This window comes from Bombus flavifrons, chromosome 4 (assembly GCF_040668555.2).
Source record: "Bombus flavifrons isolate JBK064 chromosome 4, iyBomFlav1_principal, whole genome shotgun sequence".
Lineage (NCBI taxonomy): Eukaryota > Metazoa > Arthropoda > Insecta > Hymenoptera > Apidae > Bombus > Bombus flavifrons.
In genome coordinates, this window is record NC_138445.1 from 15,078,398 (window position 1) to 15,102,160 (window position 23,763).

Below are 23,763 nucleotides of genomic sequence, written 5' to 3' on the forward strand. Positions count from 1 at the left end.
TAACGCGATATAGTTTATCTGTGAAGCAATCGTTTCCGAAACGAAAGAATTGCGACGCGTATATCTGTGGAAAATAATTGGCGGCTATCGTTGGAAGAGGTCCGAATATTCAGGCCGCTTATCTAGCCTAATTCCGTTTTCCATGGAAACACTGTTACTTTCAGCGGAATCGATAAGTCAACTGGAATGGATCGGTTTCGTTGGAGGCGAGACGCCGACGTTATACGGCAAAAAGCAATCGATCATGCTCCGGTGAAAACGTATGCAAGTTGCCACGTGTTCAGAGACACGAGGCTGTGGACGAATATCGATGCACGCGGGCTTAAAGCGCTCGATTAGCGGCGTTTAAAGCGATTACGAGCGTTCGAGATCCAATGAATTTTGTGCAGAACGTTGCCCACTTTTTCCCTGCTTTTATAATGAATTTATTTATACAAATAAAATTTGTATACGCAAATGAATTGAAATATTAATATTCTCCCTTATTTTCAATCTAAACGTTACACGTAACCCTGTTAATGTAATCCTGACATAGTATCAAAGTTGTTACGATATTTGACATTTTTTTTTTCGTATTAATTAAACGTCCTTCGCTCTTCTCTTTCTTTCGTTATGCTATCTTTTAGAAGGAAGCTCGAATATCTTAAGATGGGAATCGTCAAAACATTCCGGAGATTGAAGAAAACAAGTAAAAAGTACTTACTTTCTTTTGTTCTGCCTTTACTGCCGTTTGTTTATCTACAACCTCGGTCGATACTAAGTGACCTATAGTCGTTGGAATGTAAATTCCATTTACTCATATTCGAACCAAGCATCGAGTAAGCGAGCAACGTTATGAGCAAAAAAGTCTCATTTTCGTATGCAAAGTACATTTTCTTTCTAAGGTATTATATATAGCGTGTCCATTACTGATAGTCAACGCAAAAAGTACGAGCAAATAGCGATTCGATGTCGGCTAGAAAAGCATGGAATAAAGAGGTGTATAGTTCCCATGTATTGTAAAGATACAAACAAAAGTTACCTTCATAGTCGGTGCTCTCGAAAGTCTTCGCAAGGTAAAATAAATATCAGCACCATACGATGCCCACCTCGAAGTCCTACGACATTTGTCTCAAACATCTTCTCGTATCGTGCACGGTTTTACTCGAGATGTTTCCAAGTGAAACGAGCACGCTGTATATTGCCTATTAATGTAATATATTGGACTATCGCCTATAAATAACCTGTTTTTTTTTTTATTTATCTGTATTTACAAAATATTTACTCGTTACACTTCGCGCGTCTCACCTTATGCATACGTTAAGTATATCGGACAAATTGAACTTGATACAGGCTCGCATGAATGCAAATCGTGTGAAATATTACTCGCAGAACCAGTTTACCGTAGGCAACAGTACGCAACTCTTGCATTGTGTAAAATTCCGATTACTTAATCGGGCCACATTGACGAGATATCTCGCGGCCCGAAGTTGTTTGACGTTTTCCACGAGATATCTCGCGTTTCCTGATATCGGCCCTCCCTCCTATTTGTATTGCTCGTTCGATGAAAAATAAAATCGCGCACGCTATGGGAGTCTGAGTTAGGTTGCACGGTGAGAATCGAAAGCGAATGTTAGCACCTTATAAAAATATCGCTCGTATAATATTGACTTATCTATCTACCTATCTACTTACCTATGATTTTTACCATTCATTCGTATTTCTACATGTTTTCTATCTTTTCGATGAATTCCCAATTTATGCAACGTACGTGTGAAAGTTTTGAAATATATTTCGTACCCTCGGTGCATCGAACACGCTCATTTTTCTACACTGTCGCTGTATTTCTGTCTCAAGCGAACGGAAAGATCGTAGATTATACGGTATTTAACCAGCTCTGTCGTTCTAAGGCGCGAATTTTTTCGTAAGCGCGTAAACCAACTTTTCTTCTAATCGCAGGTGAGACTAGGTTTGTATAAATTGTTGCTTCGAATCATTTCGTGTTAGACGACATAAATGGATGATACGAGTTCCAAATCAATCTTGATTCTTAATTATTAATTATTTATAAACGTTTATATTCTTCTCTTCCAATGAAAATCGTCACTTTCTGTTTCCTTTTCACGTATATAATTTATATCTGTCAATCTGTATATATTTTATACAACTATTTTATTTCATCATCCATACACTACGCGTGTTCGTGGATATACATGAAACTTATTTCCAACTTACAAACTTGTTTAAAACCGATACAGCCAGTACAATTAAATATATCTTCTACGTAAATTGAACGTAACTCTATACAATCTTTTCTACAATTATTGCTACTTAATACAATATATCTAAATACACGTGACACTTTGATTGTTATAGTAATATGAAATGTTAATTCAAATGGTTATGGGTCACCTATAATCAAAGATATCAACGACGAATCAATATACGATTAATACTAAACGATAGAATTATAATCGTATGGATGTTACATCCATAAAGGACATGTAAAATACATTTGACGGTCAGTGGTTAATATTAAATATCTTGTTCGAACTTATTGCTTCGTCTGATCGTATGTGTTTCACGTATCAAGTATTATCCTGTCGTAAAATAAACTTTCGTTCAGCCATTCGGATTAGGAACGGGGAACGATTTCCTGTTCCCGGTGGGCTGGCGTGTTCGTTAAAAATAATTAAATCCGAGCTGAAAGTCGCGCACCCTCCGCCGTTTCGAAAGAAAGAACCGAGAAAACGAGATTGCACTGCGCGTGTGTATTTTGGTAACGAACCTCTCCGCTGGAATTTTCGCCCTTTCCATTCCATTCCGACGAACGGCACTCATCTCGCTCGAATTCATTCCACTGACTGCGTGAAATAAGTTGGAAAATTATTTTTTTCGCCTTTCAGGCAGAATCGTAGACAATATTAACTGTCATGTGGTTGGCCGTTTTTCTTTTTTCTCCAAACATTGCTCAGCTTTTTTCCTTTTTGGTGGAACTTTGTCGGGCTTTTTGTTCAGCTTTCCCGTTTCAAGATGAGACGCAGGATATGATACTTCTAGTTTTTAAAACTTTAAATAGAATCGATCGAAATTTTTAACGATACTTCGGTATTTCTTTCGACAAAAATATTTTCTTTAAAATATCTTCTAAACGTTTTCGCTCGAAAAGGCGAGAATATTCGAATCGAACGCGTAGATCGTCGTCTATATTTATATTTCAAAAAATCGTACAGTTCCAATTAAAATAAGAAAATAGGATAGTAATAATACTCGTTTGTATTATTTTATTTATTATGTGTAACGCGATAATCAGAATTCTACATTGATGGGTTCTTTCAATGAGAGCATTTTGATACAAAGTATCATTTTTTTATGTAGATTTTTTTTTAACAAAAATAAAGAACGTTCAACAGCATACTAAAAGGGCTGCTGATACATTCACATCGCCGCGCGAATATTCAGATTTCTACCGCGGTATTAAAATTTATTTCCTCCGGCATGTGCTTTCGCTAAAATTCTGCTGGGAAATATATAGTACATAACGAACGAAAATGTATAATTTAATGCAGTTAAAAACCTCGTATTATTAAAAAACGACCAATTCGTTGGTCTACTAAATAGCGGTAGTCTAACGTCAATACCAGTGAATCGATATGTTAATTTAATCTTGCTCCATCGAATTCTTAACTCATTCTTCATTGTATACACTTTGATAAAATTACGCCAATAATTCCATGTGATTATCTAAAGACGACATATCCCGTGTAATATCGCGTCCGTTCCCCATTAATTATCCGTTCATATATCTAATGCCGATATTTATGGAATCACGTCATGGCCAGAGCGTAACTTCAAAGAGTGAAGTAATCGCACTCGCTGCGCTTGTTTTTATGTAACTAACCTTCGCCTCCTGTCATCTATTCCCATTCACTGTACATAACAGGTAGAAACTGATTCCTCTCGTACAACTTTCTCGGACCATCTCTCGTTCATAAATATCCCAGCACTTGTGTCAACTTAGAGCGTATAAACAATATACAATGTACAATATATGAATGTTACTAAAGTGCAAGAATTAGTAACGAATTAATAACAACCAGTCTGTAGATGTTTTATGTAAACTCAAAGTTCCTATGAACGTTGCTAAAGAGGTGAAACTTAAATATTGGATAATTTCATCCAGCAAATATTGGAAAAAAGAAAGAAGAAGTTCGTGGTAAGATCGAAGCGCTAAATATGCAATTTCTACTGGAATCATGTCGACAAGATTTAAAAATGACGACTATCCAATAGCGAAGAAAAGATCGGTTTCCTTAATATTTTTCAAAAAATTCTCAAACATCTAAACGAAGGTACAGGAAAATACTAATATTCTTAGTTGTTGCTAGAAAAAGTAGCTATTAATTTCGATCGAATTCGTGTGTCTGGAAACTCTTAAACGTGTAAAAAGGAGAAGTCTACAGCAGGCTTGAAAATCCACAGAATCTCGTCGTAAAAGGGTATTTACCGGTAAAAGACTCGATCGTATTTGTTCGTGGCCGTGTTAACGTTAACGCGTTACTTTCCTTCTCTTGATCACGTGGTTCCAGGTGTCCAAGGTGGACAGTAGAAGGGGAGGAAAAAACGTGGATGAGGATCACTGACGAAGAAGTTTCTTTGCCCAACGACGAGAAGTGAACGTGATACGAGAAAAAGGAAACCGGAAAGTGGTGTGGTCTGTGTATTTTAGTAACGAACATTCTAAGCGAAAAACCTCGCGTTGTACGTCCGAACAAAGACGACACACGATTTTTGGCGGCCTACGGAGCTTCGCCTTCAAACACCCTCTGCATTGGGTCATCCTAAAAATAATACTGTTTTCTTTTTTTCTTTTTCTGAGAGTTAAATTTAAAACGACGGTAGTTGTTACTATCTGATAGCTTAATAAAATTGGAATAGAAAATTTAGTAGCAAACTGTAAATTTAAATGTAGGCGTCCTATATCACTGGCTGTCTCAACGAAACTCCAGCCACTCCGAAAACGTTGCAACCCGCATTTATATTTACGCATTAAACGCGTCGTGACCGAGCTTCCTTCCACGTTTTTCCCTATATATAACGAATTATATCCGTTTCCGACTTCCCTCATTTGGAATGCTAATGGGTCTTTTACACGAGGTTTTTCGAGTGCAGCGAATAACATCGTCGCGAACACGTGAACAATGTGTATACATATCGTGTGTTGACATGTTGCTGACTGGCTATTTTACGTAAAAACTGACACGTGTCATCGGCTAGTTTATGCAGAATAACTTAGTTCGTGTGATATAATTTTACTTGCAAGTGAAAAACTCATGCATAACATTAAATATACCTTTCAATGGACAAAAAATGCGATAAATTATTTATACAAAGTAGCAAGATGCAAGTGCAGATATGGAAATATGACAGTTACAAGTTTTAAATAAATCATACGCGCGTTATGTTCCATTTTTACCTACTGACATAATGACCCGAGATTTTAGTATAATTCTAGGAAAACTATTCACACGGTGAATGCAACAGATTCCAACATTGTATCGTTCAATACGTTGAATAAAGGTACAAAAAAAACGAAACATTATCTATGATAAGCGTTTCGTCCCAATTCCACTATGATAATCTCTAGACATTAATTGGAAGGGAAGAAAAAGAGGGAAGAAGCGAAAAGAGGCACAAAAATAATTCCTTTACTCTTTCTTTTCGCTATTACCTCCTCTACAGGTAATAATACCCTGTTCACGTCTCGATGTTCGTAACAATATATTTTCTAAAATTCACTCGAACGGTGAAAAGAATTCTGCTTAGAACTATATTTGGAATGGTAGCGAGAATTCGATGAGCACATGTGCCCTTGTGGCACGGTGTGACCTTAACGTTATAGAGCCGTGCCAGATCACAGACGTATAATCAGACAATTATGCTCATAATAATAGGCCGGAATTCTTCGTAACCGAGCCATGTAGAGATATGTAGAGATGCCGACCGAGGGACTATTTACCTAGGAGCCTTATGGGAAAGTTTACAGTCGCCTGGCCGCAAAAACCAGCGTGCAATTTCGCGACGTCGAAACGTCCTTTGGTTATTGTGACCCGTGGGCTCCTCTCGTTCGCGTAAATGCACACGTGAGAATAACTTCAACCGGTTCCCTCGAATATGCTCGACTACCCAGCCAGCATCGTCTCCAAAATAAATAATCACATGTAACTTGATAACGTTGAATCTCTTTAATCATTGTGCACAGTGGTAAGGAGCTTGTTTATCCCAGGAGTTTATTTTAGCTATTACATTCGGTAGTTACAGACATTATTAAGAGGCTAGTAGCGGTTGACATTTATTTTCGTGTTTCTGTGAATAAATATCAATTGACTTACGTATCGACTTTGTCTCGCAGAACCTAATATTAGAATCACCAAACCGGTCAAAAAGGGCGTGATCAGGTTCATAAAGCTCGATATACATATTGCGTGTATGTTGTGATATCCAATGATATTCTGTGACACATTATAGCGACAGTTTGCGCTGAGCACGTGTCATTAATTCATACGTAACGTCAGAGCGTTCTTTGCAACGGAGAGGTTAGCTCGTTATGGCCACCTCTCTAGCGTCGCCTGGTTTCCATGGAAACGCAGACACGCCGAGCGAGAAGAACGACTTGGAAGTGACGCAGGCGCGTGAGGTACGCTGATCAGCGTTGGTTACTATGAGCAAGTTCACGTGTGACGCAATTCCTGACGGCAACTTGTCGTCTTGTTCGCATCAGAAAAAATGATCGCTGGTACTGCTAGGACGTGAACGTGACGCGTGACGCTTGTACACATCGGGCTTTAACCCTCGTAGAACGGGATTGCGGAAGCAGAGTCGTTTCCAATCTATTACAGAATCCTGTCATTATGTTTCCTGATTTGATCTTAAATTATTGTTAATTTATTTTATGATACATAGGACAAAGAAATTTCAAATATTAAATAAACAATATTCGTTCTAGGTTTAGGTCAGTGAAGATAATGCATACGTAAGGTATAACTTTGCATAGAATAGAGATTTTAAATTTCTTGCGGCTAGAATTGCTTATGATTATTGCCTATTATATTTTTTTAAATGCAAACAACGTGACATTTGAAACTCTTTTATAAATTTTGTAAATTTACTTATGAAATTATTCTAACTCTTGGAAAATTAATGATTTCTTTCGCAAGTTAAGGTTATTGACTAGTAATTAGTCAATATTTATTCATTATATCGATCTCAGCCATTATGATCGTAATTATGGAGTAATTAGCTGACTTGTAGAGTTTTACCTGTTTTATATATACCAAACTTGTTATTTGTATAATATTATGCATAAGATTATTATGAAATTAATTAATACTGGTTCCTCATTACCTTTAAAACTCATTGATAATATTTGTTCGATTGTGTATATGTACATTGCAAAATACAAATACGGTGTGTATAATATTTTTGTTGCAACAGTATTTATATGATCTCAAATATTGACATTAAATGTTAATATTCACCGTTGAGGTGAAAGAATTCCAGCCATAACCAAAAAATACAAAGGTATGCAGTTTTAACAATGCATGTAAATTTGATCAAGAAATCCGATCTTGAAAATGCCGTTTCTAAATTGCATCCATTCCCCAATTTGTTAAACGGAGTTATTATATCTGATTCCACGTTTAAATACACCGCGAACGTACCAAACAAGGTTGCAAATGTATCGAACGCGCGCGATCGATAGTCGGATGTTTACAAGCTTGCATTAAAACGATGATGGTCGTTTTGTGCGGTCGATAAGCGATATAAGTAAATGCAAACTGTTCTGGTGTAAAAACAAGCGCAATTTAGACACGTATAGAGAGTTGGCATGAATTTACTTCACTCTTTTGAATCGTTCGTTTCTTTCAAAAAGAGAAGGGAAAAGAAAATGATGAGTTTTCTATAAAAATGTTCTGCCTCGTGGTCCCTTTCTATCCGCATACCGCGAAAGGTATATTAGAGGTTAGCTTGTAAATGTTCCCGCGAAATTTCGTTCCATTTATGAGAGGAGGTCGTGTGGATTAAAAATGAACGAAAATGGGTCATAACCTCTGTGTTATTCAAATTATTGGAATTCATATATGTGCTGTACGAATAATTTAATAAAAACAGGAAAAGAAGGAAAAGAATTGTATGATACGCAGCATTGCTTTAGTTCTTTCATGATTATGAATCTATGAATATATGTACATATATCAACTACAAAAATGAAATTTACCGCAGTAAAAGACAGTATTACCTTTTTTCATTACATTTCTTATATTTTCTATATTATCTTATTATTACATATTTTCCTCAGCCGCACGGTATACACAAATAAACTTTTTACAATGGTCACGTTTTACGGTCGTGCTTTCCTTTTTTACATTTTTGAAATTAACACACAGCGTCCCATTTTCTTCTTACATCTTCTAATATTTAATCAAAAACGCTTGAATGTCTACAAAAAAAGTATCCTTTGATAATTCTGCTTTAGTCCACGAACAGAATAATTACAAAAATGTAATCGAATCTGTACTGTTCTATACTCGACTGTTAGAGATAGAAGAATACTTAATAATGCACGTATTAATATAACTTAAAAAATTGGATGCAGAATTTTTCTTTAAATATTCACGAAATGTACCTAAATATTCAATGACAGTGTATAATAAATAAATGTAGGGACAATAATATAATAAATTACATATTCACAAAATTTACCTTAATAGAAAGCATACGTATTATAAAAATATAATACAATATGAAAAAATATTTATACCAATAAAATAATGTGCAAATTTGATAATATAAAGCTTTGTAGCAAATAACTATTTAGGTTAGGTTTAACTTACAATATAGCCAAGTATAGCGATACCAATTCGTGTAGTAAATCACATCGAAACCATCGACAAAACTGCCCTTCACTCGAGGTTAACAAATCAAAATAGTATATAAAGAAATAAGTATACTGCTAGAGGCGACGAACGTTTCACGGAAAGCGATCGCTAACCATCATTTTTTAACACCGGACCTCTCTATCCATATCTGCTGAATCCATCTGAACATTATTATTCCCAAGTGGATTTTAAGAAAATAGAATATTGTAGGGGGTTGCGTCAATTGAGTGTATTATTATTACAGAAAATTAGAATGTTTTACGATACAACTAAAATAGTTGTAAGTCGACGCTTTTAATTACAACTGTGGACGCGTGTCGCACATGAAACTGATTTTGCTTGTTATATGAGTATATGGTGCGCGACGTGATTACTCTGGCAAGCTCTGTGCTTCGCTTATGTAGGTCTTGGTCTTTTGTGTGACGTTCTCTTTCGCGCAGAGTAGCGAAGCAGTAAAGAACATGCGAGAAACAGATTAGCAAACGCAAGCCTCTGCATCGCGGTAATTCGATATAATTTGTTAACCTCTCTGGGAATGGAATTTCCATTTTACGCATGCGTCTGTTTCTTCTTCTTTCACGAGTTCATTCGGTCAAACTGATTTACGTTAAGTAGCTTTTGAAAACTATGTACAGTAAACCTTGTATAAATGCCCGAAAGGAACGAGATACAGTACAAGTTTGTTGTATATATGTATTTCCTAAGTTACAATCTATTCTTGATATACAGCGGCTACAAAAAATATTTGTATTTATTATAGCAATTAAGTCGAAGTATATTCAGTTTCGTATCATTTAGTAGAAATACTGTGAAAATGAAATGTGAAATCAGGTAGAGAAACGCTTTAATGGGAAATAAGAGTACAATGTACAAATACGTTTTGTAGTCACTGTAAATTCATGTTATGTACGTTAAATTATAATCGTAACTTAACGACCTAGATTTACTAACAGAGTGATAAGGCGACCGCTTTAGTGTGGTTAAAGAAATGTAGGAGATAAGGTTGCTCTCTTTCAGAACGTAGACAGCTGTAGTACGTATCGTGACTCGTGACACAGACGGGGTGGATGCATCGGGCGGTGGCTTGTCAACGAGTGTCACGGTACTGTTCTAAAACAGGGCCACTACGCATGCGCAATTCCCCTATCGGCTCGCGTTGTCTCTCTGCGTCCCTCTGCCGTAGTATTACTGTCGTTTCCCCCTCCATCCATCTTCGAGCATCCCCTCTTTCATGCTCTCCTAATCCCCGTGTGCCCTTCGCGCCAGTCGCGTCAGTTGCGTGAGAGCCTTTAACGGGGGAGGTGCTACTTAGCACTTACCGTGCGTGGCACCCTCTCCTCTTCTAATCACTGCCATTAATAGTATATATATATATATGTATATATACACACACATACATATACACACTCATATATATATAAATATATACATATATGTATAATCGAAGGACAAAGTAGAATATATCCGTGGCAACAAGGAAGGAAATGTGATGATGCGTGAACTGTGACACGAAAACAGCGTGCAGTTCGCGAAGATCAACGTAACGTGTTACACGACAGATCGACAGGAATAAAATGTGCCACGGAAAGGGAAAACCGTAAGTGTTCTTGTTTCACGGAAGAAGAGAGCATCGGATCTATCGTTGTGTCCGTTGTTACTAGTGCTCCGCTTAGCGTGGCGAAGCACACGGTCGCGTTTCTTCGCTTCGAACACGCATAGTGTATTCATCGTATCTTTCTTCCTCTCCCACTTTTCTCCTTCTCTGCCTTTCGTCATGTTCGTTTTGTGCATCGACACGTTTACTGGCTGACGCGCATCCGACGGCCTTGTTCTCCTCTGTGTTCTTTTCGCCTCTGTTCGCCTCGGTGTACGTTAAGGAGGATAGCGTAATATGTCGCTATCTGTGTGACGTCGTGACTGCAAGCGACGTCTTGGATCCTATGCACGACTCAAACGCGGAAGTCGGCGAACTTGTACATCTGGTGTCCAGTGCGATATTTCTCGCCTCGATCTCGTTTTCCATTCTGTCGAAGAGGATCCTCCTGTGACGCGTGCACGACCTTCCAAGAGCGTACATACGGCGTCTTCCTGGCGCTGATTGAGATTTAAATTCCACGGACCTTGGGCGATTTAAATGGTGAGTGAACCGCTCGCTGACTCGCTGCGTGCATCACTGTGTGCCGTGGTTGGCACGCTTGCACGTAGGTACACTACCGGCCATAAGTATTAGGATCAAGTATTAGGACAGCCACTCGTTACATTCATCGAAAAACTATCAAATTTTATTGTCTAGTATTTTACATTATACGACACTCCAGCACATGTGATGCAAACAACGTAAGAGATTTATAATACAACAAGCACAAAATAAAACCAATGACAAGCAATTTGTGTTAAATACTGTCCTAGTACTTAATTGGTCATAGTATATATAGATACAGTGGCTCGCGAAAATAGTCGAACACTTCATGATACACAGCATGGATAATAGTTTTAAACAAAATGGTCTCGCTGCATATTGTGGTTTTATGGTATAGTGCATAATCGACTGCGCAAATACTTTGGTGATGTTTGCGAAATGTATACTTCCAATGAATATCTTGTAACGTCTATATATATTTTCAGATCTGATCTTGTCAATATGTTGTGTGTGTTAATGAGATTTCAAAGTGTTCTATATGATATGTACATAAAAAGTTCCTAAGAATATTCGAATATTTCCGTGAGTTACTGTACGTATATGTACGGAAATAGGAAGCATGTTTTCCTCGATGATACCGACACGGCGTTTGGTCCAAGATTGATCGTCGTATGTGCGTGCATGTGTGCGTGTGTTGTTTAACGGTGCATCGCAAGGCTCTCTGACTCGTTTTCCACCAACGGACGACATATCGGCCTCATTTTATGCTCGGATTAGGAGGCCGAGCATGAAATTTTTGTCGAGTGGTGTACGATCGATGCCTCGGGGACGTTTCGTATACGCCCTCGACTCGTCCTTTGACCCTTAAACGAGCAAGCGCCGTATGCATCGAATATAGAACACTTTCCTTTCCCCAAATTTCTTCTTCTAATAATTTACCTTTACAGATTAACTTAATTAGAATGCGATAGAGACACGGAGAATGTATGGTTGTACAATATTCTAAACATTATATAACTATATTTATTGAACTTTCTATTAGTATTAAAACTATCGATAGCTAGATATTAATTCAATTAAAATGTTATAGAGACGTAGAATAATATATTGACATAAAATTGCGAATACCGTGTAATACCGTTTGCTAAAGTTTATATCAACACCAGAATTACCGTCTAAGTTTACATTGCAGGAACTAGGATGAAAGGTATATGAGAGAACACGCACTGAACAAAAATAAAGGACATACAGTATTTTAGAAAAAACTATGCCAATTTTCACAAATGCATTTTTGTAGACTTGTAACATTTTTACAAAAATTTCGGAATATTCATCATTCTTCTGATTTCACCATTAAATTTATTTCATCGAGCGATATAACGTTTTCTATTTTACATTCTCTTTTTGTAGATATATATATACTATTCAGAGTTGGTCAGGCTTCTTCCTTCTCACCTTGACCCGCATAACTCTTTCTCACGATCGTTGAGTTACTTACCGATCATCGGTACATCGCATTCAAAAGTTCCGATAAATTCCGAGCTAAAACTGGTAAAATAAACGATCGTGTACCTGGGTCACGTGTTTATGAGGCATATTGGCGGTCAGTCGCATTCTTGATTGTTCCAGCGACCTTGATGGGACCTTGATCCCCGTTGAAAGTAAAGCTCTATTTCGCTTGGTATGGCTCGCAAAATAGGACCCGATGAAATCCGTAGAATGGCGTACGTTCGCGTCATGGGAGGCTAGCGAACGTGGAAACAATAACGGCGCGTATTAATCGGCCATAAGCCAGAGTAGGTCAATGCAACAAGTCGCGTAAATGCCAAGCTCGATAATGATAATGCGTGAAAGGTTGAGGAATACCGGTGAGCTGGTAACTGCTATCCGATGTGAATCGTTAGCAACTGAAAAAAAATTAGGTCACTGTGTGCGTGTACATGCGCTGTATCTACGAGTGTACATATGAATGCACACTAATGGGGGAAACCATACCAAGTTCGGCTTAGCTCGACGAATTACGAGTAATTATTCGATTACGATAATAGGATGTAATTAGCTTTGCCTTTGTTGTGAGCTTTCGTTTGTTTTCTCGGATTTCCTTAAGAGCAACAAATTGAGGTTATCTTGGTGTCGTTATAAGGAAAGCAATCTTTATGCAATTAAACGATGGTGCATTATATTGTACATTTAATTTTGGAAATTATAATGGTTGTTTGAGAAATATGAGAATCGAAATATTTAGGTATAATTAGCACTTTAGAATCACGTACGAAGATTGTTTGTAATCGGTGTTACATGTTATTTGTGGGTTTCAGTAATTGCAAGGTATACAGCAGAATTGTTGTTTACATATTTAACAGTATTTAGACCGAAGATACGATACTCTGTTGAATCAAAGGATCGATCACTCGAAACTATTCCAAAGATCCATTTAACACACCTAACTTGATTATTATCTTTATAAACATTCAAGATATGAATTACAATGTAAAGTAAAAATATTAAAGTCTTGTCTTATTAATATTTTAAATAATCTACAAATGACTATAAAAAAATTTTATATATATATATATATATATATATATATATATATATAGCGTATCTAACTTGAGTATTATATTCACAAACATAAAATATATTTACGTAAAATAATATGTAAATGTCAAACCAGATTATCTCCAATCAGATGCATCTAAATTGCAAAATGTATAAATCACATGATTCATATCCTTTATTTTATTTACCATCCTCTTTGTAGTTAACTTTTCTGTACTTGATAAATCTGTTGCAAGGAACAATTCAATCCGCTTGATAATATCAGCGGGGAAGCGGAATGCGATGAACTTTACGTCGCAATTGCATGACACTCTTTCCATCGCGTTTGAATTACCCGCGTTTACGACTCGGAGCAGCGAGCATTTACGGTTATTACCGCGCCCTTAAAATTGTTCCAGGTGCTTCCCAATCGTGGCCACGACCGAGCCTAACGTACATAAAATCCCGAGATTAATTTTCGTAAGATTGCGTTTCAACCGCTTTTTTGACCTCGATCGGATTTTATCTCGAACTGGTTTCTTTTTCGCTGCAAATTTTTCTCGTCCGTTAAATCTCGTCTCGAATCTTGTTCTATGCTTCTTTGTTGATGTTACATACGTACATCTGTTCGTGTTTGCTGCAGATTAATGTTTTATGCTTTGAGATAAAATATTGCACGGTTGGTCGAATTTCTTTTACAAAATCAGTGGTCTGGAAAGATAGTAATTTTTAATATCTTTTTGAAGAAGAAGTTTCTAAAAGTATGTATCTTATTTGCTGAACTTTTCTTGTTATAATTTTCTATAAAGAAAAATCAAAGTTGTATTTTATAAGATTGCAATTTTTTCAATTATCTCTTAAATCGTCTTCAGTTATTATAAATATAAATATTCTCGATGGTGGTGTAACACGTGTTCACTGAAAACAATAATTTTCATAAAAAAATGTCGTAATATCCATTATATGAAAAGAATTGTTCACAACTGGTTTTCATATTGCAAGACGAGAGGTTATGTAAAACCAAACATTAAAACAAACATTCGTTTTATTATTTCTCAACAAACAAATTCTATAACTGTTATCGTGCAGAAATTATCCATAACGGATTAGTCATTTTCAAAGTATTGGGTTATGCAACATCCACTTAAAATAAACTACACTCTGAAAACTTTACGGTTAAAAATCTGTCTTTATAGGAAAAACCTAGAGAGTGGAATGAACATGAAACGCGGATTACGTCCAAATTATGAGATTATGTAACGTTCATTTAAAGCTTGAAACAATTTCCAAACTCGTGGAACTGTATCGTTAAAAAAGAATTATGCTCACTGAGAAAATAAGAATAGACGATAAAATACCAGGTTATGTAACATCCAGCTAAAACGAATTTTCAAAACACTTGAAATTCTATATTTGTTTAAAGAAGACCTAAAAAGTATTAGGGATATTTATTTGTAGTGCGAGGTTATACAATACCCACTTGAAATTCGTAAAACTTCATCACTAATAAAGATTATTATCATGGAAAACAATAAATTTAAAAACGAATATAAAAAGTCCATTTGGAGTGCAATTTATGAAGAAAGCATTGTCAAATATTTCCAAGCGGCGACACCGGTTCTGTTCGCGGACGAACGTTTTGTCCCTCTAGTGTTGATACGCATATCTGCATGTATATCGCGTTCATTTGTCTGCATACGTCTCTCTTGTGTTTACGTTGCCCACGTACGTCCGTCCCTGGTGTTTAGCGAAAGAGGTGTCGAGTTTCAAAGCAGAGCAAGTCACCGCGACTAACACCGAACAAAACGCGTATACACGTGCATTGTGTGCGTAAAGTCCGTACTATTTTACATACAGAAATAGAGAGAGAGAAAGAGAAATGTATAACGAACAGAAGGGCGGTGTTGCTATCCGTGTGTACACCGGATGGATGAAAAATGCTTGAAAAGTGGTAAACGCGACGCAGGAAACAGAGGAAGTAGAACGTGTCTTCTCAGGATTAAAAGTAGTGTCTCCAAAGGCACGGTTAGGCATAGAAATGCACCATGCAAAAGGAACTAGCGACAGTGAGCTCGGATTTGTTGCATTATTATGGTAACGTGACTCAGAAACCGCGGTTTAATTGGAACACGGAACAGGCAAGTTTATAGGATACGGTTTATGAGAAGCGTGAATGGTTTTCAAAGATATACTTGTCTACGGAAATGTCATGCTTGGAAAGAATGTCTACTATAATGAATATTTTAGAATTCTGAGTTTATTATGAAAGAGGTTTTGTTCTTAGAAGTCACTAGATCGTTTTGAGATAAATGTCGTAACGTTGGCTTCAAGATCACGTGTTTTAGATATATTCAGATCTTTTTACACGCTATATTTAACGTTTCTTAACAGAGATACTATTTCTAAGGTATTATTACATTATGCGAAAGAAACTAACGGATTTGAAAGTTTGGTTAGGACGAAGGTAACGTCATTCTAAATGTTAAATTTATTTTGTCGTTGAATTCTGCTTGTAAGGTTTAAAACGTGATATTAAAAAGAGAAAATTTTTTATTAAAATTCCTTCCGGGAGTTTAAGAGCTTAACGTATTGCCAGATAAAAAAGAATTCCAAAAACGAGGGATGACAATGTACTTAATTTTTTTGAGCGACAGGTACCATCAACTTTTTGCGAAAAAGTAGACTGACGCCTTTAAAAAATGCATTTTCAGCGTCGAAATGATGCTTGCAAGAGATTGAAGTGTTTGTTCTTTTTGTAGCGCCGCTATGGCCAAGAAATTCTGGACTATAAGATACAAAAGAAAGAGTAGGCGAGTCAGCGTAGAATTTAAATTCTTGATCTCACGGTCACTGACCATGGCATTCAGGCAGTGCCACAGTGTTGTTGAACGAGTTGAAGATCAGTGCCCCCTGCTTCCCGGGCCGAGTTCGATGAAAGATCCGACGATCAATGAGTCACTTATGTATTCACGCCAGAAAAAAAAGGTACTGTGGAATTTAATTAACGCGACGCGTCACATCACCGTGATGGGTTGGTAAGCAAAATTTTATCTTTTTCCTGAAGAACACTTTAACCGCTATTACAAAAGTGACTTATTATATTACATTAGTGTGTGTAAAACAGTAAACGATACCTTTCGATAATTTTGAAGGAAAATGGTGGCTCGCTATATAGGGTGTCTAACAAGAATCTAGGAGGCTGAAATGATTTCGATGTTTCTGATAGTAGAAAATACATAGAGTAGATTACAAAAGGGATCCGTACAAGTACAATTTGAAGGGATTCCTTTAAACATACAGTCTTCTATCTAAACTTAGCTATCTAATTTTTTGAATATTATGCATTAAAGTGGTAAAATTCATTGACGTCTTAAATAACGATGACTTTATATTACGTCTCACTTTTCAATACTATTTAAACTATGTTTACGATATTGTGATACTGTACTATATTTTTATGTTATATCATTTTTATTACGTAATATGGTACAGTATAGTGTTACGAATATACTTTAAATGATATCAGAGAATGAAAAATATGACATGAAATCATTCTTTCAAACGTCAACGATATTTTGTATATCTCGGTGTATGATATAGAAAATAATTAAACGATGAAATTTATATGGAACATTCTGTATATTTGAAACGATCCTCGTTTGATAATCAGGCATATATTGATTTGTTAGTGGAGTATTAATGATTTCATTATATCCCAGCATTACCCGTAAATTTCTTACAATGCTGCAGATATACGCTATTACAGTTCCGAGATAATCAACGCTAGCGTAGGGAATTAGCGTAGAGTGTAGATTTTATAATTTGCCAATCCCCCGTATAATTCGCTGCATAATGTAAACTAACTGTATCTAGGAAACAAGTAGCTTTAAAATGCACATTAATTAAATTAATTAAAATTGCTCCTCCTTTATTAAGACTTTTTTCCTTGTAGAGAAGGGAAATTAAAATTAAGTACAAAGCGAAGTTCAGCATCGTACGTTAAATAGATGCACATCTAGATTTATACTAATAGCATCATTTAGCATCTATATATCGATTCTTGCATAAAATTCAATTTATGATTTCAACCGAGTCGCTAATAATCTATTACGATGATTGATGCGAGTGGAACAACAAGCAAGCAAAAATGAGGAATTAATTATCGTTACGACGACCAAATGGTTTATGAACGCGATATGCCTGCCAATGCAAGGTTTTGCTCGTGCTCATTTTCCAGAGAAGAAGTGTTAAAATTGTTGCCACGCAGGTGATTAAACCTGGATCTAAGATAAGATACTTGCAACATACGAACCATAACCCCGGTGTTAATTCCCAGTAGAACCGCTAGTGCGTATAATCGGACTGTTGATAACCTGATTACACCGTTATTACGTTGCATCAAGCAATTACGTCGGTAAACGACGACTGGCTGTCGTAGGAGTAATTAAAATTAATCGATTTATTAATACGCACGATATATTAATACATTTTTTAATAAGTTCTGGTAGAATCTTAGTGTTTTAATCTCGAGATTACGAGTTATACCAAATGGGTATATTACACGGACACTAATCTGAACAGCAAATATTATATATTTTCAGCTTCAATTATTGAAGCTTTATAGCTTCAATTTAAAAATGTCATAATTATTACAACGCGTTTCGCACGCCGCAACCGCGTCTTATAATTTCTTCACATTAGTGTAAACACTTACGTACGCTAATTTGATCATTGCATCTACATAAAGAAAATTAGATTACCTTTCGTAAACAGTACTCAAACGCGTAAATAAACTAGCAATTAATAATACAACGATATATAACAATTACATTTAACTATGCTTACCAATTTCACATAGTAGCATAAGGTTACTTGACTATTAGTAACCGCATGCCCATCCAACACGTACAGCCATAATATATAAAAAGTAAAAAGGATTTATATACATAAAACAGTTTGCTCGTTCAAGGGACAGAGTACGATTTGGTCGTTTTGCAAGGCAAACACCTCGCGACAATTCCAGGGGAGTAATTTGCACGCGAAACTAGTTTTCCAGCACATAGTGGAGTACGTGCCCGTGGCGCGTACAGAAAGAGATGAGAGTATCGTGTGTTCGTACGCACAGTTAGGCACATGTACGCGTCTCTCTGTCGGAGAGGAGCCAGCCTGATGATACAGGTACTAGAGAGCGGGTCGTTGAACTTAGGTTCCTCTTGTATACACTCCACACCACCGTCTTCCGGCCGTTTTCGTTTCAGTTTCTTATAGTAGGAAGCATCGCTGGAATCTAAATGCGACGAACAAGGAGCTGCTGAGTAAGAAGCTGAACAGCGGATGCTACGCGGGAATAGATTGCCTAGACGATAAATAATTTAACGGAATGGTAAAAAATTCGGCGGTAGCGTTTAATCTTGTCGTTAGCGATTAGCGATAGCTCGTCATACCTTTTTTATCCAACGGAACAGTTTCGAGAACTTGGATGTATTATTAGGCATCGTTATTGTAAATTTTACATCGTAAATTCTATCATGTATCGTGCGATTATTGTAATTTACTGGTGCGAACAGCTGAAATCACGTGTTTTATCACGTTTGACACGCGAAGCTGTAGAGAATTGTGTCGCGATTGGAAAAATATCAATTTTTCAGACGTTTCCTCTAAACTTCATGCCGTGTTATCAGCGAGAAATCTGACGTTTGGATTTTTATTATTACGTTGGTTGAAGATAGCAAGGTTACATACGTCTACGTTTGGAAAAATTCATTTACCGTTGTTTCATTTAACACGCATAAAAATGTATCTTAAAATATTTCACCGTCGGAGCGTCGCTCATAAAACTCGAATCATCGAACGTTTTGTCCTAATCAAATGTTTCCATATGTACACGTATAGTTGTTGGAGTTAACGATTTCCGGCATGTTCGTGGAATCCTGTTTGAAGTTAGTCACCAACTACAGTTAGTTTCCTGGCCAGCCATCCTGCTTGATCAAGGCGGTGCACACCTTGTCGGCTCGGATGCGTCTCTTGTTTGTGCGTCTTCTTTTTTACTTATATTCCGATCCTCCTTCTTCGTAGCGTCTAGCCACGGTCTATACTCCTAGCGACTGACTGGAACCGGGAAAAAGATGAGATAGGATCGGAGGAAACTTATATCCTCTCGTCTCTTCCTGTAGATAAATTTATTGAAATTGCTTCTAGTCATTTTTATGAAATTTAAGGAAAATTGTGCAGTCGGTTGGTGCCTTCCCGTAGATAAATATATTGAAACTAGTTCTGGGTGTATCAATCAAATTTGTGAAAAAAGTATAATTACTCAGTTCCTACGATTATCTAATTATATAGTAGCTCATTGTAGGTAAATTCGTATAAAATCTGGTTATTTCTATGAAATCTAAGAAACGGCATAATTAGCCACACGGATATGTAAAAATGGAGTCACAAGAGTTCTTACAACTGTTATTGTGTAACACATAAAATATGCCCTATGACTAGATAACGAACTAAAAGTTATTTGATATTTTAGAATGGCTTATCAATTCATGTTGGTATAGCGTGAATAGAGAATCGATTCCTTTATAAAAGATTCTATTGTTACAACAGGAAGTCGATAAAAATATCTGCATAAAGCTGGAACTCGAGCCACGTGTCTATAATATCAGTATCGTTAAGTTATCATTCTACATTAGACGTATCCATCGCTTAAGTTACAAAACCTATTATTAACCTCCAACTTGTATAAACTTGATAAACCTTTCACATAGAAATCACTCATCCAAGAACACTGATACCGAAGCGCTACTATATCATCCGTTTCCTTCGTAATTCTCTCATCTATCGAGTCATTAACCAAAAGTAGCATCTATCTTATCAACCGTTAGTTACAGCATCCACTAAAAGGGAACGTGCCAGAAGCACTTGTCAGCCGCGTATCAGCCTAGTCTTTGGAGAGATTAAAATCCACAATTCGTGCGAGCTATTTTTACCGACGGCGCAGGCTGCGCTTGTCAACCCGCAACGCTGACCGTTCAGATTTCAATTAGACACACAGATGGACATCTCGGTTTACTCCGGTTCCGGTGAAACGGAGGAGTAAGCGGCGTGCAGCAGCCATCGGCGCAAGCTCGTCGCGATCCCCACCTTCCACCCTTTCCCCTTCGTATAACCGTACCAAAACGGCCGAGAAAGGGACAGAGAGAGGATGAACGTTCGTTCAAAGCAGCGCAGGGATCCGGCGTTTGGGAGCGACAGGGGTGGCAACGAAGCATCGCTGCAAAATCACAACGCGAAACGAAAACATTTCCATATTTCCTGAGCTATCTGAAACAGTTCCGTCTCTGTCAGCAAATCTAACCGAAAGATACCGAATCAAGTTTGTCGCTAATAAATAATAATAGATGTCGATGCTATATACAATAGAACTGCAACATAGAAATATAAAAAAAAAAAGAAAAAAAAATTCACGAAGAGAGGTCGAAAATGGTATGGGTCTTTCGCGCGTCGTGGCAAAGCCACGGAACGTCCCTGAGAGTTCACTAGCTTCCACGGATCGTTGTGAACCGCCTCTTCTCTCTTTCTCTTCCTCGTTGCCTGTCTCTTCCTCTCCTTCGCCATGGCGAAGAGACGTAGCCGGGTGACCATGTGCGCGTGTGCGTTGCACGTCAGGGCTGGCGAGCCCCGGAGGAACGGTCCTTTCTCGGCCGAAAACTGGTTCCGTATGCTTTCGTGCACTATATCGGGGCCTCCGTCTTCTATACACGCCTGTGGCCCGGGACTCTATCTGTCCCAGAGAGGAGAGCAATAGAGGCCCAGGGAGACGAATTGGCCGGACGATCAGTCGTCGAATCGCGGCCCAGAGGGCGCGTCGTTAGGGACGGTTTAGGAGTGAGTTTTCGTGTTGGGGCGGCTCAACCTCCCCTCGCGTCCTTCCTCGTAGTATCGTTCTACCGCTATACACCTCTCCTCACCTCTAACTCGACCTCCGTCCATCCATCTTTCTCTTTCGTCCTATCCGTCTCACTCGGTTTCTCTCGCTTTCTCTGCCAGGTACCGTACTCTCTTCCTTTCTCTCGCGTCCTTTCTCTTTCTCTGTCGGTCCAACTAGCGGGGGCCCGCGGGAGTGACCCTGAAAGTTCAACAGCCCTCCCTCGAATGGCGCCCCTAACCGCCCCCCTCCTCCACCCTCGTACCTCTTCCCGTGTCCCTTCCCTTTGTGTTGTGCACTGAAACCTAACTTCGCTTAGGCGGCCGCGGTTGCCGCCGCAGCCACCGACACGCCGTTTCTGTGCTGCACGGACTTCCATTTCTTTCTTTCTTTCTTTCTTTCTTTCCATCGTTCTTTCCTGCGTGCGTGTAGCTCTGTCTCCCTTTTCTCTGTTCCCTTCTCGGACCGTTTATTTCCATTTTCTCTTTCTAACCTCTTGCCACCTCGTGTCTATGGTATATATATATAATATATATTATATATATACATATATATATATATGTATATGTATATATATATATATATATGTATATATATATATATATATATATATATATATATATATATATATATATATATGTATGTACGACGGCCTTTACCAGCCGCCAGCCACGACCGTGTTCCTAAGGCTAAGGACCTTCTCGCGCGGACCTGATTGACCGTGCATCACAGGCCAAGTCTTTTTCTCGCGAATCTTTGAGAAATCGAGGCAGTTCCGAGATTCTCAAGTCAGAGAATTGGTTTTTCGTCGCTCCGAGTTGCAGCGGATGATTTGATTGGGGTAACGAATTAGGTTAGGTTAGAGGCGAGTGTGACGAAGTTTCGCAGTTTTTTAAGTACAGGTTGCTGGATGTTGGGTTGCGTGCGGACAAAATTTTGGTCGGGTCGGTTTGATTAAGGGAAGTTTGGTTGATTTGATGGGAAGTATTATATAGATTACGAAGTTTTCTTGTTTTCGGACTAACATTAGTATTAGAATTGCTTTCTTCTATCTTGTTTGCTGTTTGGCAAAATATAAGATACGTATCTCTAAGTATACGTGTTAGAAAATAACTCTATTGCAATTCTGCAGCATGAATTTTCTGTTTCCTCTTTATTCATTAATTTATTCAACACCAGTGCAACTTCCTTTTCCCATTTCCCTTGAACTGAAAGGGACGGAAGTCGGTACATTCTTCTCCCGCATTGTAGTATCTTTCAATGCTACAATCGTGTATATACTGTATAATTCGACGTAACTTCGGAAATATAAATTGCAGCGCGGAGGACTTATGCCCGGATGCGTTGCATAAGTCACGTTTAAAGGCTTAAAACCTTGACCATAAGACCATCATTGTACAACAGTATTTTGTTCGCTCGATACTATAGTAGCTTATTACTTCTCTATTTTTTTACGCCGCTGCTTGTATTTCGAATCTCTTTTTCTCTTTAAGAATCGTCATGATTATTACTAGCATACTATTTCCAGATACCAAACGGTGTTATTAATATGCAGATACGCGTGTCATCGTGCAGGTTTCTTAAGATCTGTTCTCATGACGCGACGCGATGCTTTAAGACAATTGTCCTTGTCGTTTCATAGTATCGATGAAATAGAAAAGAAAGAAATATTTAATTATTTATAAAATCAATGTTGATTTATTAATTTTGAATGAAATTATAATTGTAATATTAATATTAAAGTTAATTAATATGTATATAAATATTTGAAGAATTTAATTAATCTACCCGCTGGTAATTAATTAGTCGATAAACTTTTAACTTAATTAAACATTTTTACACGTCACATGCATGTGTAAATGTTGCGTGTAACTCGTTTGAAATAGAATAAATATCGCGTGGAAACGTTGTTCAATTAAATGGGTGGTCCAGCAGTGTCAAATTAACGATAACTTAATAATACGCTGTTAACAATTTGTCGAATTGTGAGATATTTCCATTCGTTCACACGTGTATTGTTTCAAATGTCCACCCGTATGACAGTTCCCGGTCATTTAGATTAATCATTTTTAGTTTTCAGCATTTATCAGCTTCTATTATTAAATCGTCACATGCCAGACAGCTTTTGGTTTATCTTTGTAATAAACCCGTGATGGAAATACATTCTATACTTTTTTTATTTTTAGCAGTAAATTAGAACTTGATTGTCGGTTAATTACTACATAAACGGAGACAAAAGTTTATTC

The 23,763-nt window shown here is 37.4% G+C and overlaps 1 protein-coding gene across 5 annotated transcripts in view; it reads left to right on the forward strand.

Annotated features, from left to right (window-relative positions):
• Utx (Utx histone demethylase) overlaps positions 1–23,763 on the forward strand; it is a 150,649-nt gene that overhangs the window by 17,781 nt on the left and 109,105 nt on the right. For 2 of the 5 annotated variants that reach the window (XM_069110683.1, XM_069110681.1), the window contains exon 1: positions 10,196–10,515. The exons of 2 other annotated variants lie outside the window; for them this stretch is intronic. Coding sequence is in view for 1 of the 3 variants with exons in the window: in XM_069110681.1 (XP_068966782.1) it covers positions 10,493–10,515 (23 nt within the window). In the remaining 2 variants the exon portion in view is untranslated. Of the gene's footprint in view, positions 1–10,195; positions 11,056–23,763 lie in introns of those variants that run through there. One more of the 5 variants, XM_069110682.1, reaches the window with a different exon arrangement.